This window comes from Zootoca vivipara, chromosome 3, assembly GCF_963506605.1.
Source record: "Zootoca vivipara chromosome 3, rZooViv1.1, whole genome shotgun sequence".
Classification (NCBI taxonomy): domain Eukaryota; kingdom Metazoa; phylum Chordata; class Lepidosauria; order Squamata; family Lacertidae; genus Zootoca; species Zootoca vivipara.
Window position 1 is genome coordinate 119611474 of NC_083278.1, and position 19793 is coordinate 119631266.

The following is a 19793-nucleotide window of genomic DNA, read 5'->3' on the forward strand; positions in this document are numbered from 1 at the left end:
CGAGTAGATAAATAGGCAAAGGATCCCTGGTGGCGCTGTGGTCTAAACCACGGAGCCTCTTGGGCTTGCAGATTGGAAGGTCGGCAGTTTGGATCCCCAGAACGACGGGGGGAGCTCCCCTTGCTCTGTCCCAGCTCCTGCCAACCTAGCAGATACATAGGTACCGTTGTGGTGGGGAGGTAAACGGCGTTTCCATGCACTCTGGCTTCCATCACATTGTCCCGTTGCACCAGAGGCGGTTTAGTCATGCTGCCCACATGACCCAGAAAGCTGTCTGCGGACAAATGCCAGCTCCCTCGGCCTGAAGCGAGATGAGCGCCGCAACCCCATAGTCGCCTTTGCCTGGACTTAACCGTCTAGGGGTCCTTTACCTTTACCCTTTTTTTTTTTACCTTCTCTGTCACTTGCTTATCTGACACTTATTGGTGCGGATGGGTGCCAACCAACCATTTGTGCATTTCCCCATCACTTTCTTAACCGCAAAAAATACTTATTTATTTTTTTAAAAAAGTATACTTGTTGCACCAAAGTGCTCTAATCCACCTAAACTTCCAGGGTGCAGCTGAAGCTCTCCAGCAAAATACTGACAGTCTGCAGGAGACAGTCCCTCCCCACCTCAGGAGATGTCCTTCAATCCTCGCACCCCTTATTCCTGCCCGGCAATTAACTCTGAATCTCCTCCAGAGGGAGCCATCCTTCTTTCTTAAGCAAGCAGCCTTTGGTGCTGGTGCAGCAGCAGCAGGAGGAGGGAAGCGAGCGGATGGATGCCCCAAACCTCCGGCTCCGGCCTGCTGGGGCTTCCCTTGGGGATTTGCACATCTGCAGTGATGTGCAGGTCCCCCAAAGACTGGGTTTGGGGAAGGAGAAGCACATTTTCTACGTCTGTTGCAAAAATCTCCATAAGTGGCAGAAAGAGGTGCCTGGAAGCCAAGAATGAACACTTTCCTGCCCTGTTGAAGCCAGGGTGACCTCCCACCTCCGTCAGGCTTCAAATGCGCAGAGTCTCCCAATGACTTCACAGTTCTAATCTATCATCGTTTCTGGTGAGCCTTCACATCTGTCAAGTGCTTCCCCTTTTCATGACACCTTAATGATATTTTAGGGGCTACTTCTGGGTTCAGCGCCGTGTGCATGTACGCGATCTCATGTTGTTTGGGTGCTCCTAAATTGGCAGTTGCCTGCATTTATTGTGAAGGATAACGCAGCTGCTTCCACAGCACCATATCCTGATGGACATCAATGTAGCATCTAGGCAGCTGTCTGTGGAGCCGTTGCCACAACTGGGGACCCCTCTCCCCTCCACCAGTTCATGTACCTTCCCCTGACGGGCTGCGCACATACAGCCAGAGACTGCGCCTGTGTGGAAACTTCCTCTGCTCTTCCCACTTCAGTCCCCTCCTGGTTCTGGGAGACGGGATGCAGGTGAGGGTGAGGAAGCCCCTGGCCCTTCACTTGCCTCTTCCTCCTCTTCTTCCGACCCCTCCTGTGCTCCACCCTCCAGCTCCGGAGCTCCCCCTGCCTCTGCCTCTTGCCTCCTGGCCACAAACCACTGCCCCCCTCTCCCAACTCCAGTCCACACTCGTCAACGTCTTGCCAGCCCCTGACAACACCTGTTGAGCAAGCGGAAAGTGGCCATTTTGGTGTGTCTGACTTGGCGTGGAAGGAGCCCAGGGGAGAGACCTTCCCAGGCCCCCTGCAAAGCCACTTAGAATCATAGAATCGTAGAGTTGGAAGAGACCACAAGGGCCATCCAGTCCAACCCCCTGCCAAGCAGGAAACACCGTCAAAGCATTCTTGACATATGCCCGTCAAGCCTCTGCTTAAAGACCTCCAAAGAAGGAGACTCCACCACACTCCTTGGCAGCAAATTCCACTGCCGAACAGCTCTTACTGTCAGGAAGTTCTTCCCCAAACCACTTGCACTTCACTGCGATTCTGGTGGGAACAACCCCCTGTCCATCTGCAGGCATCGCAAACTTTTGTCATTCTTCCGATTGCAACGAGGCTCTTGCCCATGTGACTGCTGGCTACCGACCTTTGCAACAACCCCCTGGAAGGTGGCCGTGCTGCCTGGCTACTATCAAGCAGTCAGCAACGTGAATTGTCTCTCCTGCTTATCATCACAAACAGCCCCCAGGGTTGAGAGAATGCAGCTTGCACGCCCTCGGCACCTGGGTCTCATAAAAAGCTTCAGAGTTAAATATTGACATGTTTCACTCCAGAATGTGGAAGAATGGGTTGCCCCTTTCAAGCGAGCTGCCGGCAGACTTTTGAAACTCCCATTTCTGTCTCCCGGGGAGAGCCCAGGAAGCGAGCTAAGCCCCAAGGAGTTCCCATGGCAGCCTGGCTTGGGGGTGGGTGGGTGGGTGGGGGTGGTGTCCCCTGGTCTAGCTGTGGGAGGAGAGGCTTCCCATAGAACTGAAGGTGGGCTTATTTTTCCAAACTAGATTTGGGAAAGAGGATCTGCTCCCACTGTTCCATTTTTCCATGACATCATTGTGTAGAAGTACGCCATGCATCCTGAGCAGACTGCAATTTGCCACGTCCAGAGAAACCTGGTTTGGATCAGCTCTCCGTCACAGGCCTGGAGTCGGGGTGTTCACCAAACTCATTCAGGGAACCAAGTCCACGGGAAAGTTGCTGCGGCCACATAAAGAGCCATTGATCCTGGGAATTAGCACCCCTCGTCCTCCAGGCCATGAGTCCCCCGTTTCTCGGCAGAGCCTTTCCCCACCTCTCCATTTAGCAGGGTTTGTGGCTGTTCCCTTTATCTCACCAGATGCCCCCGACTTCCCCACTGGTGCCGCTTCTTGAAAAACCTTAGGAATAAGCAGGGACTGGAGCCCAGGATGCTTTTAGCCTGGGAGCCATGAAGCTCTGCTGAGCCTCCATCCTGGCTCCAGAACTAGAATCATAGAATCGTAGAGTTGGAAGAGACCACAAGGGCCATCCAGTCCAACCCCCTGCCGAGCAGGAAACACCATCAAAGCATTCCTGACACAAATGGCTGTCAAGCCTCTGCTTAAAGACCTCCAAAGAAGGAGACTCCACCACACTCCTTGGTAGCAAATTCCACTGCCGAACAGCTCTTACTGTCAGGAAGTTCTTCCTAATGTTTAGGTGGAATCTTCTTTCTTGAAGTTTGAATCCGTTGCTCCGTGTCCGCTTCTCTGGAGCAGCAGAAAACAACCTTTCTCCCTCCTCTATATGACATCCTTTTATATATTTGAACATGGCTATCATATCACCCCTTCACCTTCTCTTCTCCAGGCTAAACATACCCAGCTCCCTAAGCCGTTCCTCATAAGGCATTGTTTCCAGGCCTTTGACCATTTTGGTTGCCCTCCTCTGGACACGTTCCAGCTTGTCAGTATCCTTCTTGAACTGTGGTGCCTAGAACTGTAGGAGACCTTCCTGGGAAGCTCTGTGGGCATTGCGAACGAAGCGAAGGAGAAGCCCTCAGCATTGGTGCCGAGAAAGGCCTCTCTCTTGGGAGAAGAGCCTGGGTGGGAAGCAAGGAGGCGTCACATGACCACTGCGGTGGGAGTCTTACCTGAAGGCAACGCCCCGTGGCTTCTCTGTGTGAGGAATCCAAGGGGTCTTTGGGATTCCTAGTCCCACCAAGAGGAAAGAGGAAAGAAGAGAAATCTGAACAAACGGGGCTTTGTGATGTTGGGTTTGGCACAGCTGCCTAGTATCTGAGAAATAAGGGTCTGCAGCCAAGCTGCGGAATGGGGCTGGAGCCTCTGGGTAGAGGGGTGGGCTTAGCCTTGGAGGTGCTTTAACGGGGTATCCAGTGGCCTCGATCCCTGCCACAAAGGCCAAACGTTGCTGCAGAGGTAGAGGAGGAGGTGATGTTTGCTGAAGAACAAGCCTTGTTGAAGCAGAGCCAGCATGGCTTCTGCTCCAGCAAGTCTTCTCTCTATTTGAGTTATTTGAGAGCATCAGCAAGCATATAGAGGTGATCCAGTGGACATAAGGCACATAGGTTTTCAAAATCCTTTTCAGAATACACTGCGCCTAAGACTCCCAAGTAATGGAATAAGAAAGGAGGTCCTCTTGTGGATCAGGAATTGGTTGGGGAACAGGGAAGAAAAGGACAGTTCTCTGAATGGAGAGATATGAGAAGTGGCTGGGGGGTGGTTCTGCCCAGATGTGCCCTTTCCTCCTCCCCCTCCCTAGAGGCACAGGAGGCCAGTCTTGCGGCTCCCAGTTTGACCACAGTGGCATTGGGCGCTTCCTAACACATCAGGTGTGTAGTGATGGTCAGTCCTGTGCGCAAGGGGTGTGGTGCTTCGGAGCCTGCCTTGTCCACCATAGTTCTGAGCCAGAGGGAGCCCAGGTGCCCTCAGGGCTCTCACTCGGGGGGCGCCGTTTCTCTGAAGTGCTTCTGCTGACCATGTGGCTGGTTTTTTACTCTGATCCTCCTGTACCCAAAGATTTCTGCCTTGTCTCAGGCTCCTGCACATAGCTTCCTCCGTGAACTTTGGGAAGACGTTTGCCATCCCACGAGCTTCCCCACACTTCCTCAGAGACCACCGGGCACAGGGCCAGGGCCTTTGCTTGCCCACAGATGTCGTCCTGGCGAAGCTGAAGCTTCCCTTGAGAAGCTGGAGCTCAGGCACTGGGTTGTAGGTCAGGAACCGTGTTTGTGTTTGTGCTTTTAACTCAGGTGAGCTTGGCTTGCCCTGCTTGTCTGCCCTGGCTCACTGACTGGACTCCTCTGGGGCAGTTTCAAGCCTCTTTCTGTGGGTCGCTCGCTCTCTCTGAACGTGGCGCTCTCCAGACGGGGTCTGGCCTGTGCCTCCGCGGAGCCAGGGCTGGACATCATGGGCTGCCTTTGGCCCCTTCACCCTGGTGGGACGGGCGCTCCATGCCCTGTCCAGGCAGCCCTGCCGGAGGGCAAAGGACAGTGGAGGCTCCTTGCCTCCGAGGACCCCCTCTCTGTTCCTGGGCAGTCGGCACTTCCCGCTTCACACAAGTTAATCATTAGGGCTGCGATGGAGTTTGGCTTCTCCCTGCCATGGAGCCCCACTCCCGCTTTGCAAGGGAGGAGCCTCTGCCTGCGTTTACTCTGGCCTGGAACCGTTGCGTGCAGCCAAGGGGAAGGAGCGAGGGCTGAGTAGGGGGTCTGCAGGCCCCTTTTTCCAAAAAAAGCCAAATGAGCTGCTTCGCATTTCTGCCGGGATCCTCTCTCGGGCGTGTGCGTGCAAGCCCTGCCGCTCTGTCCTTGACGTGCTCCGCCATCTTAGCTATTTCTGGCTCCCTAGTCCTGCCGCCACAGCGGCGGCGGCAGCAGCAGCAGCCCCCACACCACACAGGCTCCCCCCGAGCACCACAGCTGCTGCGAAGGCCCCGGACGGATGAGCGTGCGTGCCGACGCGCTTTAATTTAATTACGCAATTCTGAGCAATTAAACGCAATCTTCTGCCTCGTAATCCCGTTGATCCTGCCTGCTTTCCCCCCCCCCCCCACCATGTGTTTGATTAGACAGCTGTGCTTTTGGGGGGAGCTGCCGGTGCCAGCGGAGGCCCAAAATAGAACATGCGAAATGGACAGGGCACGTCTGCCTGCCTCCTTCCCTCCCTTCCTCCCCCCCCGCCTCTACTGTACATTGCTGTCCGGGTGCCAGGAGCACACGCTGTGGGCCCCTCTCCTGGCTGCACACACAAGCACCTTTTCCTCTGCCGCCGCCAAGGCGTTTCTGCGCAACCCCCGCAAAAGGCAGCAGCCGAGAGGGCGATGGCGTTTGTTTTGTTTAAGCATGCAGCGGCAGAAAGCAGGGAATTGTCCTCCCCAGCCATCTGCTCACCTGGCTGCCTTCCATTTGCTCAGGAGACAGCGGCGAACGTAGGGATGGGATGAAGAGCCTCTTTCATTCCGTTGCCATGATAACAGGGCCAGTTTCGGAGTTTTAGCAGGGAAAGGGTTATTAACGCTTCGGGGAGAAGAAAGGTTATTAGGCTGCTGGAGGAAGAGGGATTGTTTCTAGGAAGTTTTGCTGCAACACACAGAAAGGGGCGACCAGGAGCATAGAATCATAGAATCATAGAGTTGGAAGAGACCACAAGGGCCATCCAGTCCAACCTCCTGCCAAGCAGGAAACACCATCAAAGCATTCTTTCAGGGCCCTTTCAGAGGCAGGAACCGCAGCTGACGGGGGCCAAGGATAGGAGCTGCCCGCTGCCTGCCTGGCGTGGACTGCTCATCCGAAGCACTCCTCGAGGTGGAAGGCTGGACATCAGGAGAGCCCTGGGGGACCAGGCCAGTGGCCCATCTGGCCCAGCAATGGCCAACCACCTGCGGATGGGGAGCCCACAAGAGGATACGAAGCCGAGAGCCCTCTCCCCTCCTCTGGTTTCCAGCAAGGGGCCTTCAGAAGCCCTGCTGTCTCCCACTGCAGAGGGCAGAGCAGAGCAGAGCCACCCTGGCTGGTGGAGATTGGCAGCCCTGTTCCTCCATGAATTTGTTCAAATAAGTTGCCTTCAGCCTGGTGTCAAGTAGCTCAAGGATTTCTGGCCGTGCAACAGAGCTTTTTCTTCCTCTGCCCCCCACGCCCTCCCGCACACCCCCTGAATCTGTTCTTCGGCTTCCACTAGCCCACTTGGGAAGGGGGGAAAGGAGGGAAGCCTTTTGTGCTAACGGTGATCCTTGCGCTGGCAGGAGGCGGGAGTTGAATATCACCCATGGGCGTAAGCCGGGGCTGGAGTGCAAACTTTGCTTCCAGAGGGTTCCCAGCATCTCCAACTGAAAGGGGGCTCTGGTGGGTAGCAGGCCTGAGCACCACCTCAGCTGGGAAACTGGAGAGAGAATCTGCTGCCGAGAGGAGGCAGTGCTAGGCGAGGTCAAGCAAAGATGTGGCGCCATGACTCCATGTCTGGCCTCCTGGATGGTAAAGGGGTAGAATTGTAGATCCCACGGGTCGTCTAGTCCAGTGTTTCCCAACCAGTGTGCCTCCAGATGTTTTGGGACTACAACTCCCATCATTCCTGACCACTGGTCTTGCTAGCTAGGGATGATGGGAGTTGTAGTCCCAAAACATCTGGAGGCACACTGGTTGGGAAACACTGGTCTAGTCCAACCCCTTGCAATTCAGGAATCTCCGCTAAAGCTATGGGTCTACACTTCTCGCTAACACCCTTCCTGCCCCCTTCGCGTTGCCTGTTAAGAACCAGGCCTGACTGAACCCCAGGTGCACAGCCAGGTGGGGCCAGAAGCAGCACATGAGTGACCCTCTTGGACGGGAAAGTGTGTAGGGGGGACTGATCTCCAAGTCCTCTTCCAGTCGAACCCCCGCATCTTCCAGGGGTCCCGTGCAGCCGAGCCCAGCGTTTATCCTGGCACCCGCCTTCAAGGAGATGCTCTTGCACAGCAATCATGGATTTCTGTAGGACTTCCTTACAGGAAACGAGCACTCAAGCTCCGGTCATGCCTCTTCGGCAGAAAATGAAGCATCTCGGCCAGCCAGCTTTATTTTTAGTTGGATTTCCGAGTGTGTTTTCTGTTCCTAAATGACTTGGAATGCGAAGGGACGCAGCCAGCCCATCCGCGGAGGCCTTTGGCTCTCAGGGACCCGACTTCCTTGCCCTGTGCAGCCGGCCTCTGCATAGCAGGACTTCCACGGATCCTGGCTCAGGAGAAGCCTGCAGCGTTACAGTGCGAGCTGGTTTTATTTTTGTAGCCATCCAAGCCCCAGGATTATCAGCCTGCCACTGTCCTCTTCCGCAGCCATGCCAGAATTGGGTAGAAGACGACCTGCCTCTCTTGCTGATTTAAAAGAGCCTGGCGGGTCGGACTTCACCTCAAGCCAAATTCTGAATTGCCCCCCCCCCTCAGAAGCAAACCCCTCCCTGCCCTGCCTGGTCCTGATCCCAGCACAGGTGGCAACGACTCCAGAGCTTCTAAGTTTTCTTATTGGTTGTGTTTTAATCCTCATTCTTGATTTCATGTTAAACCACCTGAGGGGTCCCCAGAGACATAAGTTGACTAAAAGAAACAAGTAAATTTGTAGCTGAGCACACAAGAAGAGGACATAAGAAGAAGAGCAGCTGGATCCGGCCCTGCGGCCCATCTAGTCCGGCATCCTGTTCTCACAGGGGCCAACCAGATGCCCATTATGGGACACCAGCCAGCAGGATCCGAGCACAGGTGCATCTCTCCCCTCCTGCCATTTCCAGGAACTGATATTCAGAAGCCCTCTCCTCCATGAATTGGTCTAATCCTCTTTGGCAGCCATCTTAAGTTGAACTCAGCTTAACTAGACATCCATGAAGAAGGACTTTCACTTCCCTGCCCTGAATACTCCAGCATTCAGCTCCCGCTAGACGTCCACAAGTCCTGGTGTTACAAGCAAGGGGGGTGTTGGGGAAAGGCTTTTCGCTGCCCGCTTTCTCTGTGCCGTGCCTTATTTTCTAAATGTCTATCGCATCGCCTCTGCCGTAGTCGCTCTTCACACGCCTGGACTTTGGGGTCCTGCTCATTGTGAAAAGGACCTAGGAGTCTTGGTAGACCACAGACTTGACATGAGTCAGCAGTGTGATGCAGCAGCTAAAAAAGCCAATGCAATTCTGGGCTGCATCAATAGGAGTATAGCATCTAGATCAAGGGAAGTAATAGTACCACTGTATTCTGCTCTGGTCAGACCTCACCTGGAGTACTGTGTCCAGTTCTGGGCACCACAGTTCAAGAAGGATACTGACAAGCTGGAACGTGTCCAGAAGAGGGCAACAAAAATGGTCAAAGGCCTGGAAACGGTGCCTTATGAGGTATGGCTTAGGGAGCTGGGTATGTTTAGCCTGGAGAAGAGAAGGTTAAGGGGTGACATGATAGCCATGTTCAAATATATAAAAGGATGTCATATAGAGGAGGGAGAAAGGTTGTTTTCTGCTGCTCCAGAGAAGCGGACACGGAGCAATGGATTCAAACTTCAAGAAAGAAGATTCCACCTCAACATTAGGAAGAACTTCCTGACAGTAAGAGCTGTTCGGCAGTGGAATTTGCTGCCAAGGAGTGTGGTGGAGTCTCCTTCTTTGGAGGTCTTTAAGCAGAGGCTTGACAGGCATATGTCAGGAATGCTTTGATGGTGTTTCCTGCTTGGCAGGGGGTTGGACTGGATGGCCCTTGTGGTCTCTTCCAACTCTAGGATTCTATGATTTCCTGTGGAAACGCAATGACCAGGGGACAGGACTGGGAGCGGCTGTTGTCTCCAAGGCCTCTCAGCATTCAGACTGACCGTATAAGCGGGGGGGGGGGAGAAGACGATTTGGCGTGGAAGTGCCCCCTGTCTGGAGATGCCCGTTGGAAGATCTCTGCTGGACCTCCCTTGCCCTTGCTTCTCTGGGGCTTGGAACACAGCTTAGAACTCTCCCTACCCAGAGGGGGCAAACTGCAGCTGCCGCCCAGGACAAGTGATTTGGAGCACCGTGAAAGGATAGCAAGGCGCAAGACCCAGAAAGCAGGCCAGCCTCCTCCTGCTTGGAGCCTCCGGGTGTTTGGCACTCCGAGCCCCATCAGCCCTGTCTGGGGGAAGCCCATCTTGGGGCACAAACTGCAAGGAAGCCGCAATCGCACACAGATCCCGATGAAACGAAAGAGGGAATACGGCGATGCAACTCCCATCCGCCTCAGGGAAATTCCCCGTGGATCGTGCCCCATGTCGGTAAACAGAAGAGGGCTCTCTGAAATTGGAATCCCTGTCCGTCCCCCCCAAAAAAGGCCAGCTGATTAGAAATCTATGTGCAGACGCACTCTGCCCCCCACAAGGAATTCTCCAGCTGGACCGGCTTTTCCTCTGGCGTTGGGGGGGAAGTGCGATTCAGTAATGGAATTTCTTTTCCAGCTCCCATCTGATGGCAAAGGAGTCGAGTTTATTTGGCCTGCTGTCAGGAGCTGAGGTCACCCGCTGGCACCGACTCTGCAGGATCTTTTTTGCAGGCAGGCTCGTCTCTCCAAAACGGAGCCCCCCATTCTGAAATGAGAGAGGGCCCCCTGGACCTCTCCCTGCTACCTTGGGCCACTCATGCAGGGATGGGGATCTCCTGCTGGTGGCAGCAGACTCCGGGTGCCCAGTTGGTCCCCTCTTTGCCCGGCTTCTGCTGCCTGCTGGGAATCCCTGCTGAAATGAAGCTTCTCTCTGCGCTAGGAGTCTGTGGAGCTTCATCCCAGCTGTTGTACTTCATGGGCAGACGCATGGCACCCCTGCCCTCCCATTTCTGAGATGCCTCTCTTGGTTTGCGGAAGGTTTCCATCGCCTCCTTCATCAGGCAGCATTTCTAAATGTCTGCAGGGCTCCACACGGTGGCCAGGTAGATATCCCAATCCCCAAGCAGGGTGGGACGGGGGGGGGGGCATATCCCTCATCCCCTGCTTGCCCACATGTCCCTTTGGAGACTTTGAGAATGATGGCTGGTAGATTTTTGACAGGTCTCTCTTCTGCATGGTCCCCTAAGCCTCCTTTTCTAAAAAATAAAAATACATAGAATCATAGAGTTGGAAGAGACCACAAGGGCCATCCAGTCCAACCCCCTGCCAAGCAGGAAACACCATCAAAGCATTCTTGACATATGCCTGTCAAGCCTCTGCTTAAAGACCTCCAAAGAAGGAGACTCCACCGCACTCCTTGGTAGCAAATTCCACTGCCAAACAGCTCTTACTGTCAGGAAGTTCTTCCTAATGTTTAGGTGGAATCTTCTTTCTTGAAGTTTGAATCCATTGCTCCGTGTCCGCTTCTCTGGAGCAGCAGAAAACAATCTTTCTCCCTCCTCCATACAATACAATCACAATACAATCACATCTTATGCATACCTAATATGCATGATTTCAACCATATGCAGATGAAGGCAAGCCGGCTGAAACTGTTCAAATTAAATCCAAGCAAATTGGAGAGCTTAAAATCTCTCTTTTGCACCAGGTCTACTTGGGGTTACCGAGCACCTAAAGTGGGCAAGGCCTGCTTAGCGCACAGCCTCTGGGAGTGCAGGGGATTCTCCCTGTCTCCCTCTCACCCACCAAGGTGTGATTTTCCTGTATTTGCAGAACCCTTAGAAGTGAACCTCTGCACAGCATGCAGTTGTGCTGCACTGGTTTCTGTAAGCTTGCCTGGGAGCCTTTTGGGCTAAGTGGCAGAGTAGCAGTGCCACAAAGCAGATCCTGCCAGCCACCTCAGGGTGTCGGGGTGGAGCTTTGCGGGGGCTGAGCTATGCTGTTGTGTGTCCCGCTATTTTGCTGCGCGTGACACGACTCCAAGAAACGCTTGGAAGAAAGTTTAATTGAGCCCCACTCTGCATGCGCTGTTCCTCTCCTGGCAGTCCAGTGATTCCCCACATGGGGGACCACACCTGTGACTGCAGGGCCAGCGTGGGTCTGGGGGCACAGCAGGGGTGGAGCGGGAGCAGGGGGTGGGCGATGTGCCCGTGTGCCGATGTGTGGAGACACCCCTTGCTCCTCGGCTCGGGAGCAGAGAAGGGGCCCCATTCTGTGCAGCTTCCATGTAAAATCCAGTTTCACTCCGAATGCCTCCGTATCTGGCTTGTGGGTCCCACGTGGAGTTGTGTCCCAGGTCTCTGCCTCTCAGGGGTGGGGGCTGTGTATTGGGCTGGGATTTCAGGCCCCACCCTGCCCTCATTCCTGGAGTTCCCTCTAAGCGGCTGCATCCTTCTGGTCAGTTTCTTTGTCTGCTTGCCTGGAGAGCTGGAAGGGGGTTCACCTGGCTGTGGCTTGGCTGCCTCGTCCTTCAAGAACCTTTCAACTGCACCTTGGGCCTTTTCCTGGGTCTGTGCTCTGGTGCTGAGTCCCACCCACCCATTCCTGACTCTCCAGGGTTCCTCTGCTGCTGCTTTGCTGTTGAAGATCCCCCCCCCCCCTGGGGATACAAGTGGCATTTAAATCTGTCTAAGCCAAGCACAGACCCTCTTCGTTGCGAACCTTGAATCTCAGGAGGTGTGTGGGTGAAAAACCCACAGCAGACCTTTGTTGGCAGAAAAGGAAAATGAGCTTTTTCTGCCTTGTGTTTCTGCATCTTGCGAGGGTAATCCCACAAGGAGGCTTTGTGTTGTTGTTGTTTTTCTTCCTCCTTTCCCCATCTGGGGCTGGAACCTTTGGGGAGTGCTTTTCCGTAACAACCGCAGGCTGCGTTTTGTTGCGGGATCCGCAGGGCTGCTGCTGCCCACACCTTTCCCTGGAGGAGAGTTTCCAGATAAGTCCCCGCTGCTCTTGGTGGCAAAGAGGAAGGTCTCTGCCATCAAGGAACGTTGTCCTCTAGTCCGTCAGCATCTTTTCCCCAATATCTGCATCAGGGTGCATGTTGGAAAAGGGGTGCAACAACAGGAGGTGGGAACTCACCTTCGTGCCAGGATCCATATTTGCGGGGGTCTTTCTCTGCTGTCAGTGAAATCTTAAATGCATTTCTGTGTATTTACAGACATGCTTGTAGGAAATGGTGATGAGGGAAGCAAAGCAGACAGGCTTAGAGTTTCATCCTGCAGTCTAAATCTTGCTGCTGCTGCTGCTGCTGCAACAACAACCTCCCCCCCCCTCTGTTTTTCCTCCTTGGGGCACAAGACAGCAGTCGTCCTGATTCAGCCCCAGCATCCCAATACTGGGAAAGCCCAGCGTCCCAGAGGCCCCGGAGCAGAATATCTGCCAAAGTGGGCAAGGCTAAGAGCTTTGGACCGTTCCTTCCTTGGTCGCCCAGAGCCACATGGGGCAGCACACCAGGGGATTAGACCCTTGCAGCAGGCACCTCTGCCCCTCTGGGCAGGAAGGCTGTGCAACCCAGGAGGAATCACAGTTCAAGAAGGATAGTGACAAGCTGGAACGTGTCCAGAGGAGGGCAACCAAAATGGTCCAAGGCCTGGAAACGATGCCTGATGAGGAACGGCTTAGGGAGCTGGGTATGTTTAGCCTGGAGAAGAGAAGGTTAAGGGGTGATATGATAGCTGTAAAAGGTAAAGGGTAAAGGGACCCCTGACCATTAGGTCCAGTCGTGACCGACTCTGGGGTTGCGCGCTCATCTCGCATTATTGGCCGAGGGAGCCGGCATATAGCTTCCAGGTTATGTGGCCAGCATGACATAGCCGTTTCTGGTGAACCAGAGCAGCACATGGAAACGCCGTTTACCTTCCCGCTGTAGCGGTTCCTATTTATCTACTTGCATTTTGACGTGCTTTCGAACTGCTAGGTGGGCAGGAGCTGGGACCAAGCAACGGGAGCTCACCCCGTCACAGGGATTCGAAACGCCAACCTTCTGATCAGCAAGCCCTAGGCTCAGTGGTTTAACCACAGCGCCACCTGGGTCCCGATATGATAGCTGAGGATATGCTAAATAGGGAACACAAAGACACAAAGCTGATGGCTGGAACGAGCGAGGGCCCCTGCAGTGGCCAGAGGCAGCCTTCCCCAAGAACTCCCGCCAGCCCCAGCCAAGAGACTCAGTTGCTCCTCTGAACTGCCAGGCAACGCAGGGGCAGAAGGGAGTCCAGGGCTCTCCTATGGGCTAAGCAGCCCTTCTTCATCCGTCTGTCGCTGGGAGACACTCATCAGTGCAGGCTGGCAAGCTGCAAACAAGGGACTGCAGGAGACCCCATCCTTTGAAGATGGCAGCTGCAGGGAAACTCCACCATCAACTCCTGGTTGGGCCTCTTGATATGTCTGGCTGTGGATTCCCTGCCCTGAAGTGCTGCCCGTGCTGGCATGTGGCTTGTGATGGAGCAGGATCTGGTTGATCCCTAAATCCTGAGCAAACTCTTCTCAGAGTTTGGGCCTCGGCCCAGTATACCTGAAGGAGCGTCTCCACCCCCATTGTTCTGCCCGGACACTGAGGTCCAGCACCGAGGGCCTTCTGGCAGTTCCCTCGTTGCGAGAAGCCAAGTTGCAGGGAACTAGGCAGAGGGCCTTCTCGGTGGTGGCGCCCGCCCTGTGGAACGCCCTCCCAACAGATGTCAAAGAGGAAAACAACTACCAGACTTTTAGAAGACATCTGAAGGCAGCCCTGTTTAGGGAAGTTTTTAATTTGTGACATTTTATTGTATTTTAATCTTTGCTGGAAGCTGCCCAGAGTGGCTGGGGAGACCTAGTGTGCATGCACACGAAAGCTCATACCAAAATAAAAAACTTAGTTGGTCTTTAAGGTGCTGCTGGAAGGAATTTTTTAATTTTGTTTCGACTATGTCAGACCAACACGGCTACCTACCTGTAACTATTATTTTTATTTTTATTATATTATCAGAGGCCAGTTTAGGGTGGGTGAAAGGAGACCCAAAGATCTCCCTTTGGGTCTTAGGAGAGGCAGTGCCATAGGAGGAGCTGCTGCAAAACCCAGAGAGACCTTCTGCCATCCCTCGAGCAAAGCTCTGTCGAAACCAACTCTGCCCTCCTGTACTTACTTTTGTGGGCATTGCCAGCCCCCTTCCGCTCCGGTGACGACACAGTTTCCATAGTAGCAAATGTGGTTCAAAGGTAGGGGGGCTGTTTCTTTAAGAAAAGAATTTAAAAGAGGATAAAGACCAGATGAAGCTACAGCGCAAGCTGAAGGAGAGAGGATGTGTCGGGCCTGTAAAATGTTAATGGGGTAATTATGGCATTAGTCACAACGAGCATTGAGGCCTCCACAGCCATGAGCCCTTCCGGCCGTCTGTGTGACACGGTGTGCAGCTCAACACATAGAGAGGGACACACAGTAGTCAAAGTGCTACCGTCACATGTCAAATTAGACACAGCACCGAGATGGAAAGGGGCCGCTCCCCTCTGGCTTCTGGGGGCGCCTGGCTGGCGCCAGCGTGGTGCAGTGGATCGAGTTTGAGACCAGGACCTGGGAGACCTGGGTTTGAATCCCCACCCTCCCACTTGGCCGTGAACCCCACCGGATGGCCCCTCTGGACGAACCTCAAAGGCTCTGGTCAGACCTCACCTGGAGTACTGTGTCCAGTTCTGGGCACCACAGTTCAAGAAGGATACTGACAAGCTGGAACGTGTCCAGAAGAGGGCAACCAAAATGGTCAAAGGCCTGGAAACGATGCCTTATGAGGAACGACTTAGGGAGCTGGGTATGTTTAGCCTGGAGAAGAGAAGGTTAAGGGGTGACATGATAGCCATGTTCAAATATATGAAAGGATGTCATATGGAGGAGGGTGAAAGGTTGTTTTCTGCTGCTCCAGAGAAGCGGACACGGAGCAACGGATTCAAACTACAAGAAAGAAGATTCCACCTAAACATTAGGAAGAACTTCCTGACAGTAAGAGCTGTTCGGCAGTGGAATTTGCTACCAAGGAGTGTGGTGGAGTCTCCTTCTTTGGAGGTCTTTAAGCAGAGGCTTGACAGGCATATGTCAGGAATGCTTTGATGGTGTTTCCTGCTTGGCAGGGGGTTGGACTGGATGGCCCTTGGGGTCTCTTCCAACTCTATGATTCTATGGTTGTGGGGAAGAGCACAAACTGGAGCTCTTTGAATGGGACATGGGGTGTAAATGTAGTAGAGATGGAGGCAATGGGGGTGCTAGGAGACTTGGATCAGGGTCCAAAGGGTGGCAGGAGCACAGGAAAGCCCCACAACTTTATAGAACCCTAGAATCCTAGCGTTGGAAGGGGCCCTAAGAGGGCTGGGCTGCCTGAGCCCCTTCGGTCTCTAGGGCTTCTTCTAGGAGGAGAGAGGCAGTCAGGCTGCTGTGCCGCCTTTTGGATTATTCAGTCTCCACAGTCTGGTTCCGTTGTTTCTGCACCTTCGTGGCAATGGTGCCATCCTGCCCAGATTGTTTCTCTTTTGCGTCCCTTATGGGACCAGCGTGGAAACAACAGGGCCGGCCAGTTTATTGAAGCACCTGGGCCCCAAACTTCCCCCTGGACCTCATGCCTTCTCCAATCTTGTGCCTTCGGGATGTTTTGGTCAAGCCTTGGCCAGGGCTGAATGGGCTGCAGTCTTCAGAACATAAAAAGAGCCAGCATCCTGCTCTCTGGGAAGCCTGTAAGCCAGAACCGGAGCGTCAGAGCAGCCTTTCCCCCTCATGTGGGTTGAGAGCCCCCTCCTCCTCCTCCATGAATTTGTCTCTTCCTCTTTCAGAAGCCAGTGTGGTGTAGTGGTTAAGAGCGGTGGACTCGTAATCTGGTGAACTGGGTTCGCTTCCTCGCTCCTCCACATGCAGCTGCTGGGTGACCTTGGGCTAGTCACACTTCTCAGCCTCACTCACCTCACAGAGTGTTTGTTGTGGGGGAGGAAGGGAAAGGAGAATGTTAGCCGCTTTGAGACTCCTTCGGGGTGTGATAAAGCGGGATATCAAATCCAAACTCCTCCTCCTCTTCTTCTTCTTCAGAGCCACCCAAGTTGGGGGCCATCCCTGCCTCTTGTGGGAAGGAGTTCCACCTGCCCTCAGTCTCCCAACATCCACCTTCCTTGGGTGTCCATGAGTTCCAGCATTATATGAGAGAGAGAGCACTTTCCTCTGTTTGCTTCCTTCTTGCCAGGCCTAATTTCCTGAGCTGCCCTTTTCTGCAGATCATCCGAAGGGCACCAGGCCTGTGGCTTTCAGAGCCTCCCATCCTGTGCTTTTTCGCTCCAGCCCAAGATTTCCTTCTCTGGCATCTGTTCCATGTGGGCCACCAGCTCAGCACCCACATCTCCCCAGGGATGCCCTGGGGGCCCTGTCTTCGTATCACTGAATGCCCACTGCAAATGCGCTGAATTTCAGGCAGGGCTTTGGGGACCAAGATCCGTCTCCTGCGGGGAGACTCATCACTTCATTCCTTAAAATGCTCAACTTGGTATTTTGCTCAACAAGAACTCAGCTTGCGCTATTTTTGTTATTTGCTTTTATGTATTATTTGGGCTGCTCCACAACTAAAGGTTACCTGGTGGCCTTAGAGCGGGAATAAAAACAGGAGCCCCAACCATAAAATGCTTAAAAATCATGTTACAGGTTGGTAGCCGTGTTGGTCTGACATAGTCGAAACAAAATTTTAAAAAAATTCTTCCAGCAGCACCTTAGAGACCAACTAAGTTTGTCATTGGTATGAGCTTTCGTGTGCATGCACACTTCTTCAAACCTTGGGTGACCTTGGGCTAGGCACACTTCTCTGAAGTCTCTCAGACGTCAGGGTAGGGGGCATTTCGGTTCATGATAAAAATCATGATCCAGCATAAAACTTGAGGGACAGGAAATACTATAAGCTTTAAACTAGGAACACGTTTTGCAGACAAGTTGGTTTGATGCCACCAGGGAATGTGGTGGGGGGGGGGGCAATTTGATTTAGATTCATAGAATTGTAGAGTTGGAAGGGACTCCAAGGGCTCTCTTGTCCAACCCCCTGCAATGCAGGAATCTCAGCTCAAACACCCCTTGCATGTCCCTTTGCCTAAGCAAGCTAAGAGTTTGACGTTCCTGCGGTTGGCGCCCGCCTTCTGCTTTTGGAAGAGCTGTTCAGGAGGAGAGAATGGACTCCCAGGGGCTCTATCTCTTGTTTCAGGCTCAGGCCGCAGGGTCTCCTCCAACCTCCCCCGGCCACGGGACAGGGCGCTCCATGCCCATGCCCGTCCGGTCCACCTCCGCCGGCTCCACCCCAACTCACGGGCCCCAAGATTCCCTGGCGGGCGTTGGAGGAGACGTCCAGGAAGCGTTTGCACAAGGTGAGTGTTTTGAGAACCCCGTGGCACAGGTGCAGTTTTGTGTCTTTGCGTATAGTGCGCAGACAAATTCATTTCATGAGTTTGGGCCCAGTTCACCCATCGGTTAAGGTCATCTTGAATCCCAATCCTCTGCAAATTTGGGTGTTAGGTGCTCACCTGCCAAATGCACAGGCAGAAAAATAGAACCTAGACAGCCCCTTTGCAATATCAAACCCCACTTGGGGTTAAGAGGAATTTTGGGTGAGTTGTCAAGGAACCTTACATATATGCCTACCTACACATAAAAGGGGGGAATGTGTTAAACACGCTACCTTCTGTCAGTAATTGCATTATGTAACTCCTTTCAATTGGAAATCAAAAGTTTTAAGGAAACAACAACTTCCCAGGCCTTTCCTTCCCGGGAACCTAATGTGTTTTTAAAACAAATGTGTAAGATCTTGAGTCTGAGAAGCATTGCTGGTCCTTGCATCCTAAAGGGGCTTCTCCCGTGCCTCCCCCTCAAGCTATCCCCACCCCCCATTGAGCATCACAAAGACAGCCAGTGTGGTGTCTGGTTAGAGTGGCAGGACTCCAGAACTGGGGGAGACCAGGGTTCGAATCCCCACTTGGCCGCAAAGCTCCCTGATGTGGCCTTGGGCTGGTCACTGCCTCTCAGCCTAAGCTGCCCCACTGGGCTGTTGTGTGGGGATTCTATGAGGAAGATGAGAACCATATCTGCCCCCTTGAGCTCCGTGGAGGAAAAGATGGGATATAAATAAATCCAGAGCCTGAATAGCAACGGCTAGAGATAGCCCCCCCCCCCCCGGCACCAGGGGTGGTCCCTTCCAGGGGAGCCTCTGGCACTTTCTGGGTGCAGACTGTTCCCCTCAAGGTTTTATTGGGAAGCTGGCCGTCGCATCAAAAGGACAAGCGTCTCTCGGGGTAGGGGGCGTTTTCGGGTCAGACTCTCAGACTCCACATCACGGGCAACGCAGAGGGGCACCAGTGTCCCTGCATGTCTTGGAAAGCGTGGCTCTTTGCATTCCTTACCCCCTCCATTTCTTCCCCAGGGACCCGGCGAAACCTCCGTAATGATTTGCTGGTAGCAGCCGATTCGATCACGAACACAATGTCATCGTTGGTGAAGGAGCTTCATTCGGGTAAGTGGGAGAGTGGGGGGGGCAGGGGAAAGGGGCCAAGCCAGCAGGATCGGACAACATCCTCTGGTTGAGGTGCCTGAGGTGAGGGGGTCATCAGAGCAATCTGCCCCAAGGCTTTGTTGACCAGAACCACTTGGCTCAAGTGGGGGCAACACACAGGAAGAGCTGCATCTTTCTCAAGAGCAAGGTTGCATAGTGACGCTTCCAGTTTGGAATGCCCTGTTTGGGAACTGGGGGTGGACTGCATGACCCCCTGGTGTCCCTCTTCAGTTCCACTGGAACAAGCCCCGCATTCTCCAGCTGCCATAGGGTTGCCAGGCTCAATAGTGGACAGGACTTCTGTGCCTTCAATTGCCCTGCTCTCTTTTGAGTCTGGAAACCTTAAAGACAAACCAGCAGACCCTTTGTTTAATTTCCAATTTTCATGCCTGCTGCTTCTTTGACCTACCTACCTACCTACCTTCTCCTCCAGTGAGCGATGCCATCCAGCTGAGGATTGTGGAGCTAAACTAACTAAACCACAGAATTGAATCGCCAGCTGGGTGGCTCTGACTACTTGACAATGTCCCTAAGGGCAGGTGAAGCCTTTTTGTGGCCCTCACTAAAGATGGGGGAGGCAAGGGAAGAGGGAGCCCAGGTCAGGCTGTGCTGGGAGTTTCATCTGCTCACAAGGACTGGCAGGGAAAAGGTCCATCCCCAACCAGCTCGTGATTGTGCAGGCCTCCTTGTGTAGAATGCGGCTGCCAAGACTTTGCTGGACTTAGGAGGGAGGAATCCTCTGACGTCAGAATGGAGAAGCAAGTTCCCTGGATGTGCTGAGGATACTCTTCTTAGCAGGTTGGAAGGGCCTTGGGCTGGATAAGTTCAGGTGGATTGAGTCTCTTCTGGTCGTACATCCAAGAGTGTCTTATCTACCCAATGAGCTTTAGCGGGGAGGTTGGATGTCTGCGGCACTGGGGAAGGAAGAGCAGTGCGGGGGGAGCGCCCCACCCCCGGCAGTGGGGTGCCATTGTGGCTGCCCCCCCCGCCCACACTAGGCACACC

The 19793-nt window shown here is 53.7% G+C and overlaps 1 protein-coding gene across 5 annotated transcripts in view; it reads left to right on the top strand.

The window, feature by feature from the left end:
* Positions 1 to 19793, top strand: part of DTNB (dystrobrevin beta) — a 96727-nt gene that overhangs the window by 67113 nt on the left and 9821 nt on the right. For all 5 annotated transcript variants that reach the window (XM_060273223.1, XM_060273222.1, XM_060273225.1 and 2 more), the window contains 2 exons: positions 17451 to 17610; positions 18660 to 18749. In XM_060273223.1, the coding sequence (XP_060129206.1) occupies positions 17451 to 17610; positions 18660 to 18749 (250 nt within the window). The remainder of the gene's footprint in view (positions 1 to 17450; positions 17611 to 18659; positions 18750 to 19793) is intronic.